This window comes from Pinus tabuliformis, chromosome 9, assembly GCF_031772625.1.
Source record: "Pinus tabuliformis cultivar Carrire ecotype Pingquan chromosome 9, CPIR1, whole genome shotgun sequence".
NCBI classification, from domain to species: domain Eukaryota; kingdom Viridiplantae; phylum Streptophyta; class Pinopsida; order Pinales; family Pinaceae; genus Pinus; species Pinus tabuliformis.
In genome coordinates this window covers 1,707,467,803-1,707,491,931 of record NC_142307.1, presented here as the reverse complement: position 1 = coordinate 1,707,491,931, position 24,129 = coordinate 1,707,467,803, and the positions used below count along the sequence as shown (strand labels likewise).

The following is a 24,129-nucleotide window of genomic DNA, read 5'->3' as shown; positions in this document are numbered from 1 at the left end:
GCCCCTTTTCTATGAATAATGGGGGCTGACACAACATCCTCTTGAATTATAGGTGTGAAAACAGGAAGGTTAACTTCTGAGTGGCATAACTTTTGCATACAGACTCCGATTGACGCGATTCTTGCGCATTTGGAAAGGTCTCTTTGTGTGGAATAGCATGAGAAGGTGCCACGGATAAGCAACAAAGTTTTACCCCCAAAAAACATCGTTTGATGCCTCAAAATGCTCTCGGAAGGTTTCAGATCCCGTTTCTCTGTACTGCGTCCCACCGTTGAAAACAGTCCCGTGAGCTGATTCCTCCACTTTTTCCACTCCAAATGCATAAAGATGGATCACAAACAATATAATGATCTAATTCGGATCAACAATGGAGGATTTGACCTAAATATCATTGACCCAAGCATGAAACCCATGCTTTAATAAGTCAATTTCTTTTTCTTTCTTTTGACAAATACTTTACATCATGACTCAGATACAATTATGAAGACTGATACTACTTACATTTTCCAACACTCTGGATTTTGGCTCTTTCCCTTTCAAGTCTTGTTATCGATCAAATCAACGATTTTGCGAAGGTCTTCACAACTTGCTAGATGGGAACACACAAGGTAGGGACTCATTGTCTGTTGAAATTTCTAAGTCTGAAACGTTAGAAATCCCTACTGCATTATCTGGTTTATTTCACCTACTTGTTTATTCCATTAACAGGTTATTTATGCATATAAATACTGAAAATAAACACAAATGTAGCCTTAACTCGTATACAGATCAACAACTGGAATACTAGACAAACACACAAGGAGCACCGTTATTTTTGGACAATCATCCCCGGAAAAACCCAATGCGGGAAAACATGTGCAACAGTTTTGAGGGTTTTATTATCATGCAGATTTCTTGAGTACAACTAGGGTGCCAAACTGGCTCACCCAACAGAGATTGTTACACAGCAGTAATACCTCTTCTTGGAGACAGATATTTAGTCTCTCAACTCTAGTTTTCGCCACGAAAATCCTTCTGATGCTTCCTCTTGGCTTTGTGTCAACCCTGCTAGCCTCAACGTAGCTCCTGAACCCTCTGCATCAGCCTTCTGCCTATGCCTCTCTGTGTCAGCTCTCTGCCTTTTGCGTCACCCACACAGGCCCCTCAATATCTGTGTAGTCTCTAGCTGCCTCTGCGTGGCTCCTGCTGCCTCTGCGTCAGCCTCTTCAGTCACTATCTCTGCTTCTCTGCTATGTACTCACTACCCCTTGCTGTAGCAGATTACTTGTTCGAATATTCTCGACAAGCCCTGCTCTAGAAAATCGAACTGACTGATCAATCTTGGTGGATTCCAACTGACCCTCAAGCCCCCTCTTATACTTTTCTTGTTAAGTCTTCAACGACCAAGATCAAGTCTCTAATTAACGACTAAGATTAGATTTGGCTTGATCCATGTCATTTAGAACGTTCTCACCCAGTTTTATATTAATACCCATTAATATTTTAGTATTCCTAAGTTTAGACTTAGGAACCCCATTAAAAATATTAATTATTTTAATATCTCTCAACCCAGTGGAATTTCCCCAAACCATTTCTGGGTCTTGGACATCTCATGTGCTTGAGCCTGTCCACCAATTTTCATGGCTAGAGCACATCCGACGCTACCACAAATCAACATTGTCAAGTTAGCCTAAGCCCTTGCTGTTTAGGCCCAGCACCCCTAAATGGCCAAGGGAGGAGTCCCTAAATTTACCCGAAGTAACTTGGCACAAAGATAATGGCTTTAATGGAGTCATCTAGAGTGGAGGTGTTTGCTTATACCAGTTGCCCAAGTTTGAGCATATTATAAGGTTGAGCAATCCAAGTGTCAAGACTTTGAGCTAGATGATGTTTATGTAACTCTTGTTGATGATCCCATTTCTAATAGTGTTGAATCAATGATGAGTTTGATGAATGACCATGTTAATCAGTGATTTGTAGTTTTGACATCTTCTTGTGCTGCTACTACTACTACTAAGGTTGTAGAGGAGTCTGAGGAGTCCTTAGACTTTGAGCTAGATGATGTTTATGTATCTCCTATTGATGATCCGATGTCTAGTAGTGGTGATGAGTTTGATCATGACGAGGAGTGATCATGTTGATCACTAATATGTAGACTTGTAGTAGGTCAGTGGCCCCATAGCTTGTATCATTGTTTTTGGACTCTAGAGGCCATTTAGAGCTTGATTGATTATGTATTTTGTTGCCGATATGTATTGCACTTAGTGCCATTTTGATATATTCACCTTTATATGGTATATAGATGAGAAAACTGTGCATATTTTGTCTGTATTGGTTTGGAATCATGGTTTTAAATCTTATAAGTAGTTTCTTTCTTTAAAAATTAATTATTTCATGTATATTTTTAAAGATTGGTTCATTGAGATTTGCCCATCTGGTTTTTCTGGTTCTGGTTCAAAAACCAGTTTGATAAGTGGACTGAGTCGGTCACCGGTTCCAGTTTTAAATACTTTGAATTAGATATCAGAGGGTGATCCTTGTTTGAAGTACCAATATGCCCTTAACATTCAAGTTTGGTCCGCTTAGATGACTTATTGATCTTAGAAACCGATGGATGGTTGTTTTCACTTGAGTTCATTTTTTTTTGTCAAATGGTCCACAACAACCCAGGCCTTGAGGGTACCCAATCCACAGGTGCATAGGCCTATCAGGGAGATATATGGCCTTAGCAGATGTAGTGTTAAGAGGCTAGAGCCTCTTGGTAGCATGAGCAGATGTTACATGTCCCAGAGTGCCTTTAGGAGCTAGGACATTGGTCTACTTTGACCTAGCATTGAGGATTCTTCATGGTGAAACCACTTGATCCAGTGTGCCCCTAGGTTGGCCTTGACACAACTTGATGGAGAAGACTTGATTCAGGGTCCAGATGAGGATGGTCTCCCATTGAGAGGATAGAGAGGGCTTGGTTGACCTAAGGAAGCCCTAACATTGGAGAGGAGGCCTTATTTTGACAGTTGGAGACACATGAAGAGCACATGATAGCACCCTAGCTGCACTAGGGACCTTAGTGGATGATTTTAGGTGAATTGAGAGCATTCCCTTGAATTTTGGATGGTCCAAGAACTTTCACACATTTGGACACCTTAGCACTCCCTTACATGGCATTTGAAGCCCTAAAAGTTTATGACATCAACTTTTTTGAGAGGATACGACTCACGCATGTGGGCATTAATTGGTCTTATTTTTCATTTGCCAATGGATTGGCTTGTAACACAATTTCCTTTTAGGTCAAAGTTATTATTAAGGGCTTCATTAGGCTAAAAATACTTGAGGTAGACCTCATATAAGAAGAGGTCACCTCCATTTCATTTTCATCATATCTTGTAGATCAATTCGACCCTCTTAGAGATTTCGGCCTAGCTAAAATTTGTCTTGTATGTTGTGGAGATGTGATTTAATGTGGAGTTATTGCTTATGGACTCTGGAGCTATTCTCTTGTTTTGGAGATGGCACTTTGGAGTAATAAAGGATTGGTTCATGCTTTTTTCTTGTAAGTATTCTTTGTATTGGAATATATTTTATGGCTATTTCATGGAATGGATATTGTTAGGGTTTCTATGTGCTAGTTATTATTGAATTTTTCTTGAAATCTTGGCAATTGTGTTGTGCACATTACCTTTAGAATTTGTGTGACAATCCCATAAGTGATTCTTCATGCTAGGCTCTCCTCATTGGCTTTGCTCCCTCATAAAATGATAGCTAGTGTTTTAAACTAGGGTTTCTTATTCCCTCACTCCATCCTAGGGTTTAGTACTATGTTGCAGGAAATGTTGGCCCCAAGTCTAATTAAGCCAGGAAACGAAATGGAAACACAGAAACGCGTACCGTATGGCCTGGGAACGAGTTTCCGGCTTCCGTAAACGTGGCTAGGAGTTTCCACTTCATATTGCAATTTTTGTTTTTTCAGTTCTAATTTTTTATTGGGCAAATAAAATATCTTGTGGATGCTTCTAGATGCCTCTCTCAAGCTATAAAAAGACTCTCACCTCATTCCCTCATCACACAATTGAGCAAGTTGTTTCTCTTGGAGACAGACGATTTTAGCAAAGGAGAAAAGAGGAACAGAGCAGTGGTCTTTTGTCTTTATAGTTCTTGTAGCCTCATAGTCTTTATTGTACATGCAGCCTCATATATATAATAAAGGCTGATTTTGAGATTTGGATATATAATAAAGGTTGATTTTGGATATTCCGATATTGCTATTTTCATTATGTAATCATTCATGAGTAAATGTGATGTAAATTTAATCATAATGTTTAAAATTTAAATGTAATAAATTATAATGTATCATGTATGCTTTATGATTGCACATAACATTTATTAAATGTCCTAAATTCTAATATATATATATATATATATATATATATATATATATATATATATCGCGTTTCCCCGTTTCCAAAATTTGGGGTGTTCACGTTTCGTACCCGTGCCCGTTTCAGAAACTCGTACCCGTTTCCACGTTTCGTGCAACCTAGGTTTAGTATTCTCTGCTATGCAGATCTCTCGTAGGCTCCATCGTGCAAGGTCAAGGCACTGGCCTTATTGACATTGTTGATCGCACAAAAAATCATCTTCAAATCACATTTTTCTTCCCATTTTCTGATTATTGACCTCTTAAGGAACACTGCTAGGCTAGGGTTAGGATTAGAATTCAACTAGGGTTGACTGCGTTACCTTGTGTAAGAATTCAACATGTGGTTGTGAGGTCATTTCCTCAAAATCGTCCTATTCCCATGGCTAATTCTTTCATTTAGGGATAACGTCTTTTACCGTAGGTGATTTTTACCTTGAGCCAACCCTAGTCTTGCCCTAAGCTTCAACTTGGGCCTTATTGAAGGCTTGTAGTCCCTTAGGTTGATCATATCTATTCTTTTAAGCCTTTCCCTGGCCTTCATGCACCTAGGTGAGCCTATTGACCTTGCCTATTTGCAAACACTAACTCACTTTGTGCCCGAGATGGTCCTTTGGAGGGTATGCATTTCCTTATTTGAGCGAGTGGAGCCTTTTCCTTGAGTAGAGTATACATCCTTAACCAATCCTTGTCATCTATAAGCCTAGAAATTGATATATCCTTTAGTTGACCTAACATAAGGAAGCCTCCCTTGAGGTGAAAATCCACTAAAGAGCAGGGGTTAGTGGCTGTGATGACAGTGGGCCACACCTCATAGTGTTGTTACTTGGTCTAGCTTTTGCCTTGTGAGCTCCCCTCACAAGAGCTGCTAGATTTTGAGGCAACATCTTTATGGCGACGTTGTTGGGGGGATTTGAGTGAACCTCATCGATATTTGAAGATTAAGCCTCAATCCCTTTGAAGAGGACATTTAAGACAAAAAAAATAGATTTTTTTCTAGTGAATCTTGAAAGTAATTCTATTAAGTGTTGGAAACACTGAGAGGGGGGTGAATCAGTATTTCACTTACAATTAATTTATTATAAAATTTTTAGAGCATCAACAATAGAGCAGTAATCAACAACACATCACAAGCGCAGTACACAACAATTTTTTTAGGTGGAAATTCTTCCAGGAGAAAAACCACCGAACGCTTTTCTCATATTTTTGTGAGTACAAAAATACTTCTACTCCAACTGAAAGGGAAGCCCCAATTACGCAGTACTCTAGAAGAACATTCAATTTTATGAAGTAGCTCCAACTCGTGAAAGGATGCTCATCCACCCTAATTTTACCAGCTCCTACTGGAAAGTTGTCCAATGCCCTGGTTTTATCAGCTACCACTGATAGGATGCTCCAACACCCTGTTAGATCCAACTTCCCTAGCACCACCTTGGCACCTTGAAGTATTTTTAGGCTACAACCTGAAGGAGAGTTCACTCTCCTGCCTTACACCACCCAACCATTCTAAAAATAAATAAAAAAATAAAAAACAATTTGTGGGCTCCCGTACTAGGGACAATGACCCACTTACAAGGATCTTCAATAAAAAACTTTTCTGCTAATGTGTGCTTCAGATTTACAATGAAACTCCAGACTTCAAAAATTTCAAAGCTGCTTCTAAATGATGTAACAATAATAGCCTTCACTTCAGTAAAACAGCTAGCTTCTCTGGTTATGGAATTGCTTTAATCAATCAGCCAGTTTCGTACCTACTGATGCAAGATGTCCCATAGATGTACCTGGAGATGTTTGCTGATGCAAGATGCCTTCAAATTTGATGATGCCGGGAATATACGAGAGGATGTCTTTTGCAACACTGGTTTACCTTCACTGCCCTTGTTTTCTGTTTCAAATGTTCAGAATTGTGGAGCATAAATGCTGCTTCAGAGATACAATACCTTCTGCATAACCCTAGACAGTCCTTAAGACTAAGAAAACTTAACAGGTAACCAATACAGTGATGTGCCACATATCAGGGAAGATATTGGAAATTATTGGAAAACATAAAAAGATACAGAAATAACCATCTTTTTCCAAAGTTTTAACTTCTAAAGCGACATCAACATTAAGCAAACACATTGGTACATAAATATTAAAATTAAATTGATATAGAAGATGTATAAAATGTCAAGTAGTACATCAGATATCAATACTACAATATGATATAAGACCTGACAGAACGATACAAAATCACATCAAAACAAAAATTAATGTATTTCATGAGATTAATCATGGAGATGAAAGCAACAGATTTTGCCTTGTTTGCTTGATGGAAAATGGTCACAGCATCCTCAATAATGTTATCAGAACTAGATCAAAAGATTGTTGTCCAAAAATTACATAAAATATTCAAATTTTGAAAAGAACATGTAATTTATGTGCATCCATATGAATCCAAGATATTATACAGAAATATGCAAGGTTTCTCATTTATGTAGCAAGGGTGCATATAACCAAGATAGCACCGAGTACAATCCATCTTTGAATTATGCTAGAACAAATAGCCACATAATATCAAAATAAATGCATATATTGGGATCCTCCTTATCAAGATCACCTTGTAACCCTTAAAATGATAGAAAAATCTTAACATGCCTAATCAATGAATTTGCTTGAGTGAAGTGTACATTTTTACTAGGGTCATGAAAGAGGAGTTCAGCAGTCAATGCCACACGTTGAGGTATATAGATGGCTTGGTGCTCTTGGTTAAATGTCAGTTGCATACCCTCATACATCAGAGAATCCAGTAGAAATGTTACAATCCTGTCATTCCTGAGAACTATAAAAAGTCTGCTGAATTTTGAATGGGATCTAAAATTTTAATTTCTCCATATGAAATCCAATGTGGTTGTAACCACTCTCAAACATCCTGAAACAATTAATGACAAAGCTAAAAGTTTAAGTAAAGAATTTAATATTACCATTACTACTAGGGTATGTATCACACGAGATGAATCATGGGAATTGAAAACAATAGATTTCCCCTTGTTTGTTTCATGGAAATTTGGAAAGTAGTCAGTGTCCTCACAGTGCAATCCCCTAGCTCACTTTTGAAAAATGAGTGTTAATAGAGCAAAAATTGGTTATATGTTGAAACTGACAGAGACAGGGCAGTAATTACCAATGTTGTTAAAAGCGCGATCGGGATTAAATCGGCGCCGGGAATAAAACGGAAAAAATCGGCAAAAGTGGGAAAAAAGTGGAAAAAAGCGGGAAAAAAGCGTTTGGCACAAAAATATTCATTTTTTTTCATATTTTTTCAATTTTTTTAATATCTAAACCATCTACAACATAAAATAAATGCATTGACACATAAATATGATAAAAAAACTAATATATAAGATGTTTAATATCATTTCTAGCGCTAAAATCACACATAACATTGAATCATGTCCTGAATAGTAAGTCCTGAGTCCCAACTCAGCCTCAAAATATCAACAAAAAATATGATAATGTATCTCATCATGTCATAATGTCATATACAATAAAAAGAAAGTCTAATCCTATTGATTTCCTCTGCCCCTCTTGCGAGAAAATGGCACAACTTTCTCTTTCCCTCTAGATGTAGAAGCTGGTGCCTGTGCTGGTGGAAATGGCAGTGGAGTCTGACGTGCTCTAGAAGCTGAAGAACTAGTAGTAGCAGCTACAGGAAGCTGAGGTAGACGGAGACCACGTCCTCTACTGGTGGTAGTGGTAGCCCGGGTAGGCGGTGTCACCTCCTCCTCCTGCTCCTCCTCCTCCACCTGCTCCTGCTCCTGCTCCTGCTCCTCCTGCTCCCCCTCCTCCTCCCCCTCATCCTGCACTAACCAATCATCAGTGGGATCCATGAGAGGCCTCTCGGTCTCAACCCTCCATTCAACAATGGTGTCAATCCCATCCAATGAGATGGCTTCCGTATCAGGTGTCCTCTCTAGTTGTCTCACCCACAATCGAAGATTGTAGTAGACATAGACCATGTCATTAAGTCTATGGGACTCCAACCTGTACAAAGTTCATGAAATAATAATTAATAATTAATATTATAAAAAAAATATTGTTTAAAACTTTAATGAATTCAAAAATTTATTTGGAAATTTGCAATATTTTAAATGTTTAAGTGTTAACCTATTGCGCTTCTTGTTGTGTATTTTTTCAAATACACTCCAATTGCGCTCACATCCTGAGGAGCTGCATGTTTGGCTGAGGATGCGTACGACAAGCTTTTGCAAAAGGGGTACTCTGCCACCATACATCTTCCACCATGCGTCTACAACAAAATTACAAATAAAATTTTAAATAAACATAAGAAAAAAATGGAATTTGAAGAGACAATGAAATTTGAAACAAAGTTACAAAGTACAAACTAAAAAATACCTGGCATTTTAATCGTCCTATCAGTGACAGCCATCTCAAAGCCAAATGTGCCACCTGACATATTATATGTCTCAATTTGTCTAGAGATCTCTATACGTTGTTCTGGAGATCTCACCATCTTCTGGACACAGGTTAATAATCCTTCCACGACCTCAGCATCAAAATCAAACCCACATGCATAAGAAAATGCAGGGTTCAGGAAAAGCCCAGCAGCATGAATGGGACGATGGAGTGTGTTGTTCCATCGCTCATCAACCACTTCCCATAGAAGGAGTTGTTTCTGAAACCCATCATCTCCCTTATCATCATAGTAGGACCGAATGGCTTCTTTGGCCCTGTCCATGGCTTCATACAAATAGCCCATTGCGGGCTTCTCACCATCAACCAACCGAAGAACCTTTACCAAAGGTTCAGTAACGGCGCACACCTCCTGCACTCCCGCCCAGAAGTCTTCCTGGTATGAAACTAGTCTGCATACCTCCTCTCCTTCTGGTTTGCGGCTCATTGACGAAGCACGCCACTCCTCTGAAAGAAACATTCTCTTCAAATCCCACATAGAATTCAAAAAGGATTGAAGAGATATGAAACTCGTCGCAAACCGTGTAATGGCGGGGCGCACCAACTCTTTGTTGTGGGTGAATCTTCTCATCAAGCTAAGCACAGATGTATGATTATATATAAATTTTGTGATGCTTTTTGATGAGTCAACAATATCTTTGACAAAGGGAATTTTCCCTATGTCCTCTAACATCAAATCAATACAATGGGCGGCACAAGGTGTCCAAAATAAAGTAGGATGCTTGTCCATAAGCATTCTACCAGCAGCAACATAATTTGCAGCATTGTCCGTTATGACTTGGACAACATTTTCTGCACCCACCTCCAAAATAAACACATCCAGCAAATCACATAAAGTTCTTGCATCTTTGATTTGATGAGTTGCATCAATAGATTTGATAAACATAGTCCCCTTGGGACAACTAACCAAGAAGTTTATAAGGGTTCTCCCCTTTTGGTCAGTCCAACGATCTGACATAACAGTGCATCCTGTTTGTGCCCATGATGCCCTAAAATCCTCCAATCTTTGGGTGCAGTCACGCTTTTCCTCTTGAAGAATCCGACCTCTGAAATCATGATAAGAAGGGATTTTGTACCCCGGGCCAACACTGGCAATAGCATCAACAACAGGTTGGAAAAATGGATTATTCCTTACAATGCTGAAAGGAATATCACTCCAGAGGAGAAATTTTGCCATCAACCTATCAGCTTGTTCTTTTTCAGTTCTTTTTACCATTGAACCGATAGTTGGTTGTGAACCAGGTGTGGTTCGAGGAACAAAAAATGATGATGCAGCTACCGGATTGACTGACGCTGCAGTAGAACCAGTGCCACTTGGTCCACTTCCTTCAGCTGACCTTCTTAGTTGCCTTTTGAGTTCTTCTTTGGCCTCTCTAGTTTTCTCTAATTCTCCCAATGCTCTCATGGCTCTCTGGATGAGTTCAGGATTTGTATTTATACAGGGCCCCACATCACGTCCAGGGATTTGTGCAAGGTGGTACTTCAACCTGTACACCCCCCGCTTATCTCCTTTCCACACAACTTGCAATTCAAGTTTTGTCTATCATTCGGAGCTTTAGGTTCACCATGTTCCCAGAAAGGATCCAATTTCCTTGGCATGTTTGTTTTTTAATTTTGAATTTGCAAACCTATGGAAAAATAAGGATTAGGAAATAGGAATTTAGGATTACATAATACAAATTACAATTTAGGATTTACAAAATTACAAAATACAAATTTCCAAAATCCAAAGTTCCAAACCCAAGTTACCCAACCAAATGGCAATGCCAAAAAACAATGAAAAAACATAAACAATGTTTAAAAAAAATGAAAAATAAAATAAAATTGGTTCCCATACTCATACCAAGTTACCCATTCCAAATCAATGAAAAAATACAATAAATTCTTTAAAAACAAAAGGAAAATGGTGCCCACTGCCCATATGAAATTTGCCAACCAAAAACAATGAAAAACAAAGTTTTTAAACAAGGAAAACAAAAAAAAAATAATCTACATACCGTTTTTATGGAGAAATTTGTGATCTCCTCTTGAAATTCTCCAACAAGCACTTGGATTTGCTTCCAAACCCTTCAGCTCCTCTCTCCCAACACTTCTCCTCCTCCAACGTGCGCCCAAGTCAAAAATGACATTAAAAAAAATCGCATTTTGCCTATTATAACCCGTTGCCCCGTGCCTCGCCGATTTTTTCCATAAAAATCGCGCTTTTTTTTTTCGAAAAAATCGCGATTTTTTCAAAAATTGGCGCTATAAAAAAAATCCGCCAATTTTTTGGGATAAAAAGCGCGATTTATGCGTTAAGGTGAAAAAATCGCGATTTTTTGAAAAAATCGCGATTTTATCGCGATTTTAACAACACTGGTAATTACCTAAATTGTCACGATATATAGAAATTATCACGATATTTTCAGAAGGGAAAATTATCGCAATAATTACTGATGACATCATCTTTTTTTTGTTGGTTTGGCCCACAGGGGATTTTAACGTTCATTTCATGGTTTACATTATACTTCGTAAAATGGTGATCTCCAATTGAGCTGCCCCCCGTGGGCTAATTACTGACGATATTATTGTCAAGGCTGGTTTTGGTGATATTATTGCGCTAATTCCGATATTATTGCGATAAGCAACACTTATCGGAAATCCAACAAAAGGCATTTTTGGCCTATATAATTTGATGAAAGCTGCTGGAAGTCATATGCCAGATTCAAAAATATTTTTATGAACTCATATACTTAATTATTCTGAGGAAATATCTTTTATGATCTGGAATCAGGAAGGCAACAAAGGGAATTTTTATCTTAGTTAATCTAGTAAAAGGGGCTGAAGTTATGCACCAAAACAATAGCAATGAAACTTTGAAAATTAAATAAGAAAAGTATGTAGGATGTGTTTTTCATTATAAAATCATTTGCTTACCTAACTACTTTGAGAAATGAAATTTCTGACTGGCGTTTTTGCTTGAGCTCGTGCAGATAATCCCTACTTTGTTGCAGAACAATGGCTTTTGAAAGAAGGACTTCCACTAACATATAGGGAACAGATTGTACAATTTATTTTGCAAAATACAGGGCAGGCAAATGTTCCATTGGACAATTCATTTGTTGATCCTTATACTGGTGGTATGTGAAACAGAAATCATTGTTCTTTATTTTCAGGCTTTAGGGAGCACATGCACCACTTTTCCCTGTAAATTTTAACATAGATTCCTATGTTTTGTAGCAAATGCTTATATGCCTGGACAGCCATCTTCATTTATGTCAGGTAGTAGTATCATTGGCTTTATTATGATCAGTATCACTTATCAGGTTTCCTTTCAGTCGTAGTATTCTGTACAAGGTAATGTAGTGGTGAATAACTGAGGGTGCTGAAGTAATAATGTCTGTTTCTTTGTGCACGTGTGTAAGTTTGTGTTGTAGAGAAGTCATAGATAGTGTTGATGGTATATTTTAATTTCTTCTGTTTAGGTTGTTTGGTATTCATTCATGTTATTTCTTTCTAACGGATTTGTATGATATTTCTGAAATTTTGCAGGTCCCCCTGAAAAATATAACTTCAAGTATATTCCAAAGGTTAACAATATTCATTTTATTCAGTAGTTACAGAAAATACTATATTGTGACAATCATTTTCCTATAATTGTTGCTTTTTTTTTTGTGTATGATTTCTGTTTACTTTTGAATAGTTTGTAAGTGTTGAAAGTGTCCTCTCCGGATGTCTCTTACTGTCCTATTTTTCTTGCAGAGGGGAATGCTTTATTTCGACACAGCACAGTTTGATGGTATTCTTCGAAAGATTTCAGAATTCAATAATGCAATGACATCAGATGAGGTAATTTTTTGAATTCAAATTTTACACGCAGTTTGTAAAGGATTCACTTATTTTTACTGTTATCCTTAATAATAGGGTTTCCTAAGATTCATTTGTAATTGAAGACATGTTTCTTTGATAGCAGTATTTATTCTCCCTGAGCACTTGTGCCACTTTAAGCAATTTCATCTTTAGTTTGATTGAAATTCTATAGTTGTGTGGCAAGACTAATTAATAAAATGATGTGTAATCATATGGTTACCTAGATTAGGGGGTTTGACTGTGCATGAACAGTAAATTTCGCTAAATGAGAACACTATAAATATTGAACATCATAACGAAAGATTATTTATTTGACTTTCTCATCTGAGGTCTCTTCTATTGGTATTGTAGCAATTTTGGCCTTTTGCTAATCTTCATATATAATCCAATATGCATCACATTCCATTTTGTTGTTATACATTCGTTTTTTTCTTTGCAAAATACATCTTATATTAGCAAGGGAATATTTTCAAGAAAGCTGAAAATAAAAGTGCAAGGCTATATATGATGAAACAGTATAATTTTAGAATAAGTTACTGCATTCAACTCTTTGGCATTCTATATTAGAAGGCAGCCTTTGTAAAACAATTGCAAACATAGCTCTAGCTCATCTTGCCAAGAGTGACAAAAATATTGGACCTGTTGTCGCCTGGATTGTATAGGCACCGCGACAATGCTCAGGACGGGGGCTGTCACTCTGATCTCCTCCCACTCCGTTGTAGTTATCTCCCAACAACAGGCTATGGGGGGTAGTCCCCTATGGAATGAGGTGAAGGAAAACAAGTTGGAAATAAACTTCTTGGGAGACTTGTGTTGACACCTAATCATTGGGATTGGGTGAACACTTGTAAATAATGTAAATAGTAAATAATGGAAAATGAAGAGTCATCGGGAGGTGAAACCCAAGAGTCACTCCCACATGTATATAACCATGAGTAATCTTAATGAATAAACACAATTCATTTTGAGGAGTTACGTCCTGGCCTGACATGGTATCAGAGCACAGGTCCCAACCACTATTTTAGGCTCCCTTCTTGCCCTTGTAACACCCTCCTGCCTATGTTCTGCCTATTTTTCAAAACTGACACCTCTACCATGCTTCTGAGCCGTGAACCCACCTTCCATACATTGTCATATGCGTTTTTTGTTCCAAGCCTGAACGTTGCTTGAACGTTGGCCTGAACGTTGTTGGTTAACAACTGGTCTCCACCCTATTCCACGCATACCTCACGGTCGGCTCCGTTTGTTTACACAGTAGATCTCGGCCCTTCGGCCCTCGACTGTGCCTCCGGCCTCCATACACATATCCATTGCATATGTTGAATGCTCTCCCAACGCCTCGTATCTCTCCCATACTGCCTGGTCAATACCACGTTGTTCTCCCCACTGCGCAGGAACATACCGCCTCCTCCCTAACGTTGGCCACTATATAACGGTTGTCCATATAACATTTCTCCATAGCACCACTTTCATACCACTGTCCAAATCACAATTATACCTTCGTTTTATAACATATATGAATGCCATTGTATACCATTGGTTTTTGTTAATAGATAACGTAGAACTAAAACCGGTTTGGTGTTACATTTTAGATTACATTGTGCGCTGCCATACCATGCCAATACTCCAATACTCCATACTCCACACCCATACCACGCTTCCATACCAATCTGCTCCTGGTTTTTTACATTGCGTTTTTTCACGCTCCTAATCCCACTTCAAACTCCACGCTGAATAATATGCTGCCCATACTCTGGTTTTTACCACTACATACCACTGTGGGAGGGTACTATACTACTACATATAGCTCCGTTGTATTTGATCCACGTTGTTTCCAGGCCCAAATAGCATAACTCTGGTTTTTAATATGGGTGGTTTATGATATAACACATGCTAGACATATTTTTTAATACATGCACTTTTGATATAACGCAGGCCTGTCTTTTCATGTTTTATATATTAGTGTGTGGCCTGAACCCGCCTCCCTCATATAAGCCCTCCCACATATATACATCTACTACATATATCAAAATTATAGTTTTTACAACCACAAGTGCAAATTTTATATATTGGTAGCAAAATATATATTTTTACAGTACACAGATTTTAAAATGCATTCATTGATATCTATTGTGGGAGTGGTTCTCACTGGGAAGGAGAACTATCCTAAGTGGTTTCGAAAGATCAAACACACTGTCATTTTCAATGAGCTATGGAAAGGAGTTTGTATAGGAGAAGGAGATAATGAACCTGCAAAGCCTACCTCAGACAAGGAATTCACCATTTGGGAAAACAAGAACAGCAAGGCTTATGCCTTGTTTGCAACATCTGTAAATGAAGAGGTGAGTCGCCATATTTCATCATTTTCAAATTCTTTTGAAGCATTACAGAAGTTGAAGGAACTCTATGACTCACAATCTGCTCTTGAAGTTGTTCAATTGATGATTAAATTGTTCAGTGTTGAATTACAAAATGATGATCCTCTTCCTCTAGCATTAGAAGTAAAATCTATTATGCATGATATCAAAGTCACTAATGTTGAACTAGACATTCCTCTGATAGTTTTTGTCAAGGTATTTTATCCCACTTATTCAAATTATCTGGAGTCATTGCAAGCAAATGGAAACCTCAAAGAGATTAACTTTGACTCCCTTATGAATAAATTTGTTGAGAGAGAGAAAACTTTTGGGAAGAAGACAGTTCCTCAGTCGTCTGAAAAAACTGTGTCTTGCGTATTGAGAGAAGAATCATGCTCAAGATTCTTCCAGAGGAGGCGATGGTCGAAGGGGAAGAGGAAGAAGAAATTTCAAAGTCAAGGGGGCAGGCACTCTCAAGGAGAAAAGTCTGATCTTCATTGCATACGTAGCAATAAAGATGGATCACATGATGCATCCACATGCAGGTTGCCTTGGGACAAAATTGAGCAGGAATGAAATCAAGCCAAAGGTAAAACCAATGACAAAGAGAAAGGTAAAGCACCTAAATCTGCTCATTATGTTGTGGCACATTGTAATATTGGAGCAATTGAAGTTGTTTAATGCTTCACTTGCTTCTTGAAAAAATGATTGGTTGCTTGATTCAGGAGCAACTTGCCACATGACTTTTAGAAGATATTTTTTTGAAGAATTCACTGACAATGTTGATGGAGCTGTATACTTTGTAGACAAATCAAAACTCAAGCCATCAGGGCTTGGCACAATCAGGCTCAAATTGTCTGGTCTTCCAGACTTTCTTCTGCATGATGTTTTATATCTCCCACAACTAAGGAGAAACTTGCTGTCCTTGGTCCACATCCGCCAGCAAGGACACTCCATTCATATGTTTGATGGCAAGGTTGAGGTAAGAAAAGCATCAGATCACTCACTTGTCACGACGGGGATAGAAGAAGAAAGACTTCTCAAGCTGCAAGGTACCTCTGCTCGTGCACAAAATTTATCATACAGTTCTCATTATGATGTAGGTACATTTCCATCAAGTCTATTATGGCATGGTAGATTTGAACACTTGAACTATGACAGCCTTCGCTTATTGAAGAAAAATGGTGTTACTAGTTTTCCTACAATTCCTAGGAAACTTAAGCAGTGTGATGCTTGCATTTGAGGAAAGCATAGCAAATAGTCTTTTCATGATTCACATTCCAGAGCACATAGAAAACTTGAACTCATTCATTTAGATTTATGCGATCCAATGCCTGTTCCTTCTGCAAATGGAAATAGATATATGATGACATTTATTGATGACTACACCAGAATGTGTTGGGTTTATTTATTGAAGAACAAATTTGATGCTTTTCAAACATTCAAGAACTTTCATACATGGATTGAAAATGATGCACAATCTCATATTGGATCTATTTTCACTGATAATGGAAAAGAATACACTTCAAATGAATTTGAAAACTATCTTCGCCAACATGGGGATCAAACATCAAACAACTATGCCTTATAATTCCCAACAGAACAGAGTAGCTGAAAGAATGAATAGGACAATCTTAAATATGTACGTTCCATGATGTTTTTCAATAATGTAAAATTGATTTTTTGGGCTGATGCAATTCTATGTGTTGAATATGTAAAGAATAGATGTCCATCTAATACTATTAGAAACAAGACTCCTTATGAAATGTGGTATGGCCACATTCCTTCGGTAAAGGATCTCAGGGTCTTTGGTTCCACTTGTTATGCCTTGATACCAAAGGTACATAGAAATAAACTTGGTGCAAGGAGTCGAAGTGTATCTTCTTGGGGTATTCAAATACCTCCAAAGCATACTGTCTCTATGATGAAGTTAATAAAAATTTTTTTGTATCTAGAGATGTAATCTTTCTTGAATCTTCCAAAGCTGACAATGTTGTTGAACGACAACTTGATCTTGAAGAGTGACTCCATACAGGTTGGTTGAATTTCGAAATTTATGGAAGAACCTGTTGTTGTTTTGAAACCAACGTTTCAGACTAACTAAGTGAGTCCATCATCAGGGCTGTCAACTGCAAGTTTGAGAAGAGAGAACGTGATGATGGACTCACTTAGTTAGTCCGAAACGTTGGTTTCAAAACGACAACTTGATCGCTTGGATAGATTCGGACATGCAAAATCATTTCAAGAATTTGATAATCAGATTCCACATCTTGAAGGGGGGATTCCTATACTGGATCAATCTGTGGAATCTTCTTCTAAAGCACTCTCTCCCCCACATGAAACTCCAACCACTGATGATACTTTGAGTGATGTGATTGACAGAATTGGGAGACTCAATCTTGATTCAGTCCCAACTCAATCAACTAAGCATCCTGGACCATCTCAGAAAGGTCCCCCAAAGTGGCTGACAAAGACACTTGAAAGTGTTCATCCTGATGAGGTTGGAAAGACAGGAACAAGAAATTCAACCAGGCAAAATGGAGGTGATGTAGATGATTCTGATTCACCTGTTGATATGGATGTTTCTTATGACTGTGAACTGAATTTGTCTACAAATTTTGAACCAACTTCCTTCAAAGAAGCTGCTTCTCATGATGAATGGAATGAAGCGATGCAAAAGGAGTACGATGCCTTGATAAAGAATGGCACTTGGAAGCTGGTTGATCCTCCATTGGGAACCAAACCTTTTGGCTGCAAGTGGGTCTACAAGAACAAGTATAAAGTTGATGGTTCACTTGACAAGCACAAAGCCAGACTTGTGGCAAAAGGTTTTGCATAGAAGGAAGGGGTCGATTATGAGGAGACTTTTGCCTCCACAACAAATTGGGCTACCATCCAGACACTCTTTTCCCTAGCAGCTCAAAACAGGTGGAAAGTCCACCAAATGGATGTAAAAACTGCTTTCTTGAATTGAGATCTGAAATAGAATGTTTTTATGTCCTAGCCTGAAGGATTTTCTATAAAGGGACATGAACATAAAGTATGCAAATTTGTGAAATCCTTGTATGGCCTCAAGCAAACACTGCAAGCTTGGTATGAAAAGTTAACTGAGCATCTTCTGAAACTCAACTTCAAACATTATGATCTTGATGATGCAACTTTGTTTGTCAAGAATGTTGGCAAAACAATTGTATATCTTGTGGTATATGTAGATGATCTTTTGATGACAGGGAACAATGAGAGCTACATTGTATCCATAAAGAAGGAATTGAGGAAAGGTTTTGAAATGACTAACTTGGGCTGTGTTCACTACTATCTTGCTATTGAAGTAACTGAACATCCGAAGTCTATATTCCTCTCTCAAAAGAAGTACATTGGAGATCTGTTGAACAGGCTTGGCAGGGCTAAGTGTAATCCTCTGATTACTCCAATGGAACAAAACTTAAAGCAAACATCCATTGAAGGAAAAGAATTGGAGGATGCAACAAAGTAAAGACAACTTGTAGGAAGTCTCAACTACCTGCCTACTACCAGACCAGACATTTCGTTTGCTGTTGGAATCCTATCCAAGTTTATGCAAAAGCCTTGTGAGGGACATTGGTCTGCTGCAAAAAGTGTTCTAAAGTACTTGATGGGAACTAAGGACTTTGGACTCAAGTATAGACAGGTGGGTGACTTCAGCTTGATTGGATACTTTGATTCAGACTTCGATGGAGATAAAGAAAATGGGGTATCTACTCTAGGTTATGCTATGAGTCTTGGGTTAGGAGCTGTCTCCTGGAGATCACGCAAACAATAAGTTCCAACAGATTCCACAACAGAGGCACAATATGTGGCAGTAGCTGAGGTGACAAAAGAAATTGTGTGGCTTAGGAAAATTTTGGAAGATTTGCAGGTAAAACAAGTACATTCAACTCCACTCATGATTGACAACACCTCTGCAATAAAGTTGGCCAAGAACCCAAAGTTCCATGATCGAACGAAGCACATCAATACAAAATACCATCTGATTCGACATCATGTTGAGGCCAAGACAATTCATCTATGCCATTGTTCCACTAATGAGCAAATTGCAGACATCTTCACCAAAGCGCTTGGAAGAGAAAAATTTGAAAGATTCAGAACGATGCTTGGACTCAACATCATCCCTTTAGATTAAGGGGAGGAATGTTGACACCTAATCATTGGGATTGGGTGAACACTTTTAAATAATGTAAATAGTAAATAATGGAAAATGAAGAGTCATCAAGAGGTGAAGCCCAAGAGTCACTCCCTCATGTATATAACCATGAGTAATCTTAATGAATAAACACAATTCGTTTTGAGGAGTTACCTCCTGGCCTGACAACATGGATGAATGGCCTAGCCACTTAGTTGAATTTAAGCAAGATTGTTAGTAGGATTAGATTTTAAAGTATGAGAGCAATGCTTTAATGGAGTCACAAATTCTTTCTTATAATAAATTGGAACCAAATGACCGAATGGACACCCACTGCTTTGAGATGATTAAATAACCTATATGCTTATGCAAATCCTAGGATCTAGGTGTGATGCAAGGATCTTGGTTAATTTTAATTATATGCCTAGTCTAGATGTAACCTTCCCTTAACTGTTTTGAAGCTAGGCTCCAAGGTAGGTTGTGGGAAGGAGGCCAATAGGAAGCAGACAACGACTTGATTAACAATACCTTCTGTTAGACTCATATCACCCGATGCCTAAGACGCTGTAAAGATTGTGGCTTTGACCACTGCGAGGTCACCGTGTTAACCACTGGAGAGTTGCTAAGCTCCTCAAGCTAGGTGAGAAGGGTGGCCCTATGTTTCTATCAACCAAGCTTATGCTTGGAGGTAAGTTTTAATGCAACTAGTTCCTAGAATGTTTGTGCAATGATGATGAGTGAAATTATCTTGAGTTAAGATTTGTTTGGGCTCTTTAAGTACTTAATGTAAATTATCTTATAGAAAGAGTACTTAACAATAATGATATGACAATCTTAAACAAGATAAACGTTTAAGGATGCAAGCTTTCAACTATAGATTAATCCACAAGATGCTTAACCAATTTGTGATAAGAACTTAGAGCAATTTATTCAATTATCAGCTAACCAATGGCTACAAGATGTTAACTGCAATTACCAAAGATGATTCTCAACAAGATATTTTGTGATCATATTATTCAATGCTAACTATCAAGAGATGCTCAATTGGATTTAATCAATGCTTATAACCATAATATCTTAAATGTCAAAACAACTTTAGACAAGATTACAAGATTTAGGGTTTGAGTGACTAAATGTAAAGATAACAAATTCTCAAATTCAACTCAACACAAGCCAATGTTAGATCAACTGTAATACTTCAAATATTCAACACTTACTAGTCCTATCTTAGCAGTAGGAAAATCTCTTTAAATCATTAAATTTGCCAAGCATATGAAACAACAAATTTCCCAATGGTTAGCCAATGTAAGTTTATGATTTTCAAACCTATTAAGATATAATAAATGAGTGTTATGACAACAATAAGAAAGTTATAACAGCAGTAAGGAAAAACACCTTAGATCTGAGAGACAATAAGCTAATGATGACTAGATATGATTAGTGAGATGCCCAACAACTTGCCAAATTAAAATATGAGTTTTAATCCACTTTAAGATGCAATGTCCAGAATTAAATCAGATCCGATATAACTTATTACAGTGGAAAATAAATCAACAAATCAGTAAGCTATTACAGTAGAAAATAAATCAACAAATCAGTTAGGTACATCACTGACTACAGTACCCCACCAACTTCACTCTACAACTTACCCACAGCCTCCTAAGCCCCGAAAAACTGAAGGTTAGAGCTTCTAGGTTCTGCGCAATCCTGACACCAGCAAAATCCGCACCTCCTAACCATGGGCGTCAATCCTTCCTGACTGAGAAAGATGACTGACCACTGCGTAGGCCGAGTCTACTCCCCTCTGCCACTGCGTTGATCCTCTTCCCGGCTCAAACTTGCCTACGTTACCCCTTCCTTGCTGCTTCTCTGTTAGGAACAACTTCTGTCACTCGGGACAACTCTTTTCTGCTGTTGCTGTTCTGCTTCGCTGATGTCTTGAGTTCTCCTGTGATCTACAACCATGCTTTGATACCATGTTGGAATTCCTAAGTCTAACCCGTTAGAAACCCTTCATGTACTTTCTGATTTATTTCTGCCTACTTGTTCTGATTAATTAACAAGTTATTTACCATGTAAATACTGAAAATAAATACAAGTACATCCTCAACACATTACAAATCATCAAATGAAGGAAACAAAACAAGCACACAAGTGACACCGTTGTTTTTGGACCAATGTCCCTGGAAAAACCTAATGCGAGAAAATCGGTGCAACTATCTGAGGGTTTTAATTATCAAGCAGTTTCAGAATACAATCTAGGTGCCAAAATTGGCTCACCCAAAAGAGAATAATCTCGACAGTAGTACCTCTCAGTCGGAGACAGATGTTTCGGCTGAAACCCCAGATAAACACCTTGACAGCTCTCAACTCCAATCTGCCCCACGAAAACCCCAGCCTTAGCCTCTAGGGACTGCGTCAGCCCTTTCTGGCCCAACGTCACCCTCGCTCGCGCTGTGTCAGCCTCTAGAGGCACTGCGTCAGCCCTTAGAGCCTCTGCATCACCCACGTTGGCTCTTTGAGGCACTGCGCAGCTCCTGGCTACCTCTGCGTGAGCCCTTGCTGGCTCTGCGTGAACCTCTGGCTGGCTCTGCGTCCCTCTCTCCCGGCTTTTGCGCTGGTCCTCCTAGTACTATCTCTACCTCTCTTCTTCTGTATTCACTGCTCCTCAGCTGCAACTCTGATCACTCTTTCAACTTCCTTAGCAAACCCTGCCCCAAAAAATTGAAATCTTGATCAACTCGGTGTGTTCTCCAAGTGACTCTCAAGCTTCCTTTTATACTTTTCTCGTTGTCAACTCAACGACTGAGATTAAGTCCCTAATCAACGACTAAGATTAGTTCTGGCTTGATCCATGACTTTTGGACCATTCTTACATAGTTTTATATTAATACACATTAATATTATTTTCTCCTAAGTTTAGACTTAGGGACTCCATTAAAAATATTAATTATTTTAATATCTCTCAAACTGTTTAGAATCTACCCAAACCATTTCTAGGTATTGGAGATCTCATGTGCCTTAGCCTCTCCACCAAGTTTCAAGGCTAGAGCACATCCGATGCTACCCCAAATCAACACTCCCTCTTAGCGAGGACTGTGCTCTAGTAATACTCCTAACTGAGCATCACCTTGATCATCCGGCATCGGTCCTTATGCTGATGCTAGGCCTGCTGCCCAACATCCTTTGAAGCTGCTGCATCATGTACTGCTACCCATGGCCCTGCCACTGCCACTGTTGCATCTGTACAACAACTCCCTCTGCATCTGTGCTGCTACCCATGGCTCTACCACTGCCACTGCTGCATCTGCACTGCAATCCCTCTCATCATGCTGCATCGTGCTGCCCATAGCACTACCACTGCTAATTGCTGCACTGTAACTCAGTTACTGAGAAGTAAGTAACTGATCTCCCAACTCTGACATCTTTGTTAGGCTAGAGACACCCTCGATGCTGAAACTCCCTCTGTCGCTGACAAGTGCTCCCTCTCTGACCTCTGCGCTGCTGCAACAACTCTATGCATCTCACACTGCTGCCTCACGCTGTCTTGGGAATCCTGCACTATAGCTCCCTCTGATGCTCCATCTGCATCCGTCTCTACTGACATCCACTAGTACTGCTACTCCTCTTTGAGGCTCCTGTAGCAAGGTATAATCCAAGAGGCTGGGTACCTCAAGGATCTTGCCCCTTATCGCCTGTAGTCCGTCTGACTATAGCGCGATGTCTCCCCACGTCCTCTCAAGTGGCATGTGAGCACTCGTGGCACAATCATCTGTCTCCACTTCCTTCTCCGCCCTTGCTGGTGCAACCTTGGTCTCAAAAGCCTCTCCTTTGCTCTTCTTCCTCAGACACTGGCTCGCATAATGACCCAGTTCCCCACAGTTGAAGCATTTGACCTTGGAGAGGTCCTTCTTCTTCCGTTTCTCATGCTTTCCCTCAGATGCTAGGGCAACATCCTCCTCTTCCTCCTTCTTGATTCTGATCCCCTTGCCGCTGCTTCCCACCTTGCTCAGCCTTCTGATCTCTTCTTGGCGAAGAGCCACCCATATTTCCTCCCAATCTAGAAGGGTCGCCCTACCCAATATGCTTTAGACAAACACCTCCCAGTCTTCAGAGACTACGTTCAGGGTTGTTCTCACCATCAATTCTTGATCTGGCGTGGCCCCTATGAAAGTCAGCTGATCTCGGATCTCCTTCAATCGACTGGGGAAGGTGTTGATCTGTTCCCCTTTCTGCATTTGGTATGACTGCAACTGATTTTCAAGTAGCATCCTTCTCTGCACAAAAGTGTGCTGGTACAATTTCTTTAGGGCCTCCCACATCTCATTTGCTGTGTCCTTTTTGGCAATATGTGGTACTACATGGTCCTTGACCCCGTCAAAGAAGATGTTCTTGGCCCTCGCGATTGCCTCCTCGTACTTGTCTTTCTCAGCTGGGTCAACTGGGATCACTATCATCCTCAAGGCGAAGTGCTTGACACAATTCCTGTCTAGAACGTACAAGATTCTGGCCTTCCAGACTACAAAGTTTGAGGCTTCGTCCAGTTTGTCCTAGTCTCTTGCCCCGTTCATTGCCATCTCGCTGCTCCTCTACTTCCCTGCTGGAAGTTCTTGGTGTGACTTCCTCTGAGCCTCGATTTCCTTCCGGGAAGCCCTTCAGCCAATGTCGAGATGCCCCCACTTCAATCGTTAGTACATCTACATCACTGATCCGGATTTCTTGGCTAAAAATCCTCGATAGAAACTCCCTCCTCCTTGGTCTTGCCTTGTTAGGTATTGTTTTGACTACAGTACCCCAACAGCTTCACTCTGCAACTTACCCACAGCCTCCTAAGCCCCAACAAACTGAAGGTTAGAGCTTTTAGGCTTTGCGCAATCCCGACACCAGTAAAATCTTCA

The 24,129-nt window shown here is 39.2% G+C and overlaps 1 protein-coding gene across 1 annotated transcript in view; it reads left to right on the top strand.

Moving 5' to 3' along the window:
• LOC149155486 (uncharacterized) overlaps positions 1 to 24,129 on the top strand; it is a 357,613-nt gene that overhangs the window by 164,131 nt on the left and 169,353 nt on the right. The window contains exons 11-14 of the mRNA XM_089444433.1: positions 11,839 to 11,985; positions 12,086 to 12,127; positions 12,398 to 12,435; positions 12,608 to 12,694. Coding sequence (XP_089300559.1) covers positions 11,839 to 11,985; positions 12,086 to 12,127; positions 12,398 to 12,435; positions 12,608 to 12,694 — 314 coding nt within the window. The remainder of the gene's footprint in view (positions 1 to 11,838; positions 11,986 to 12,085; positions 12,128 to 12,397; positions 12,436 to 12,607; positions 12,695 to 24,129) is intronic.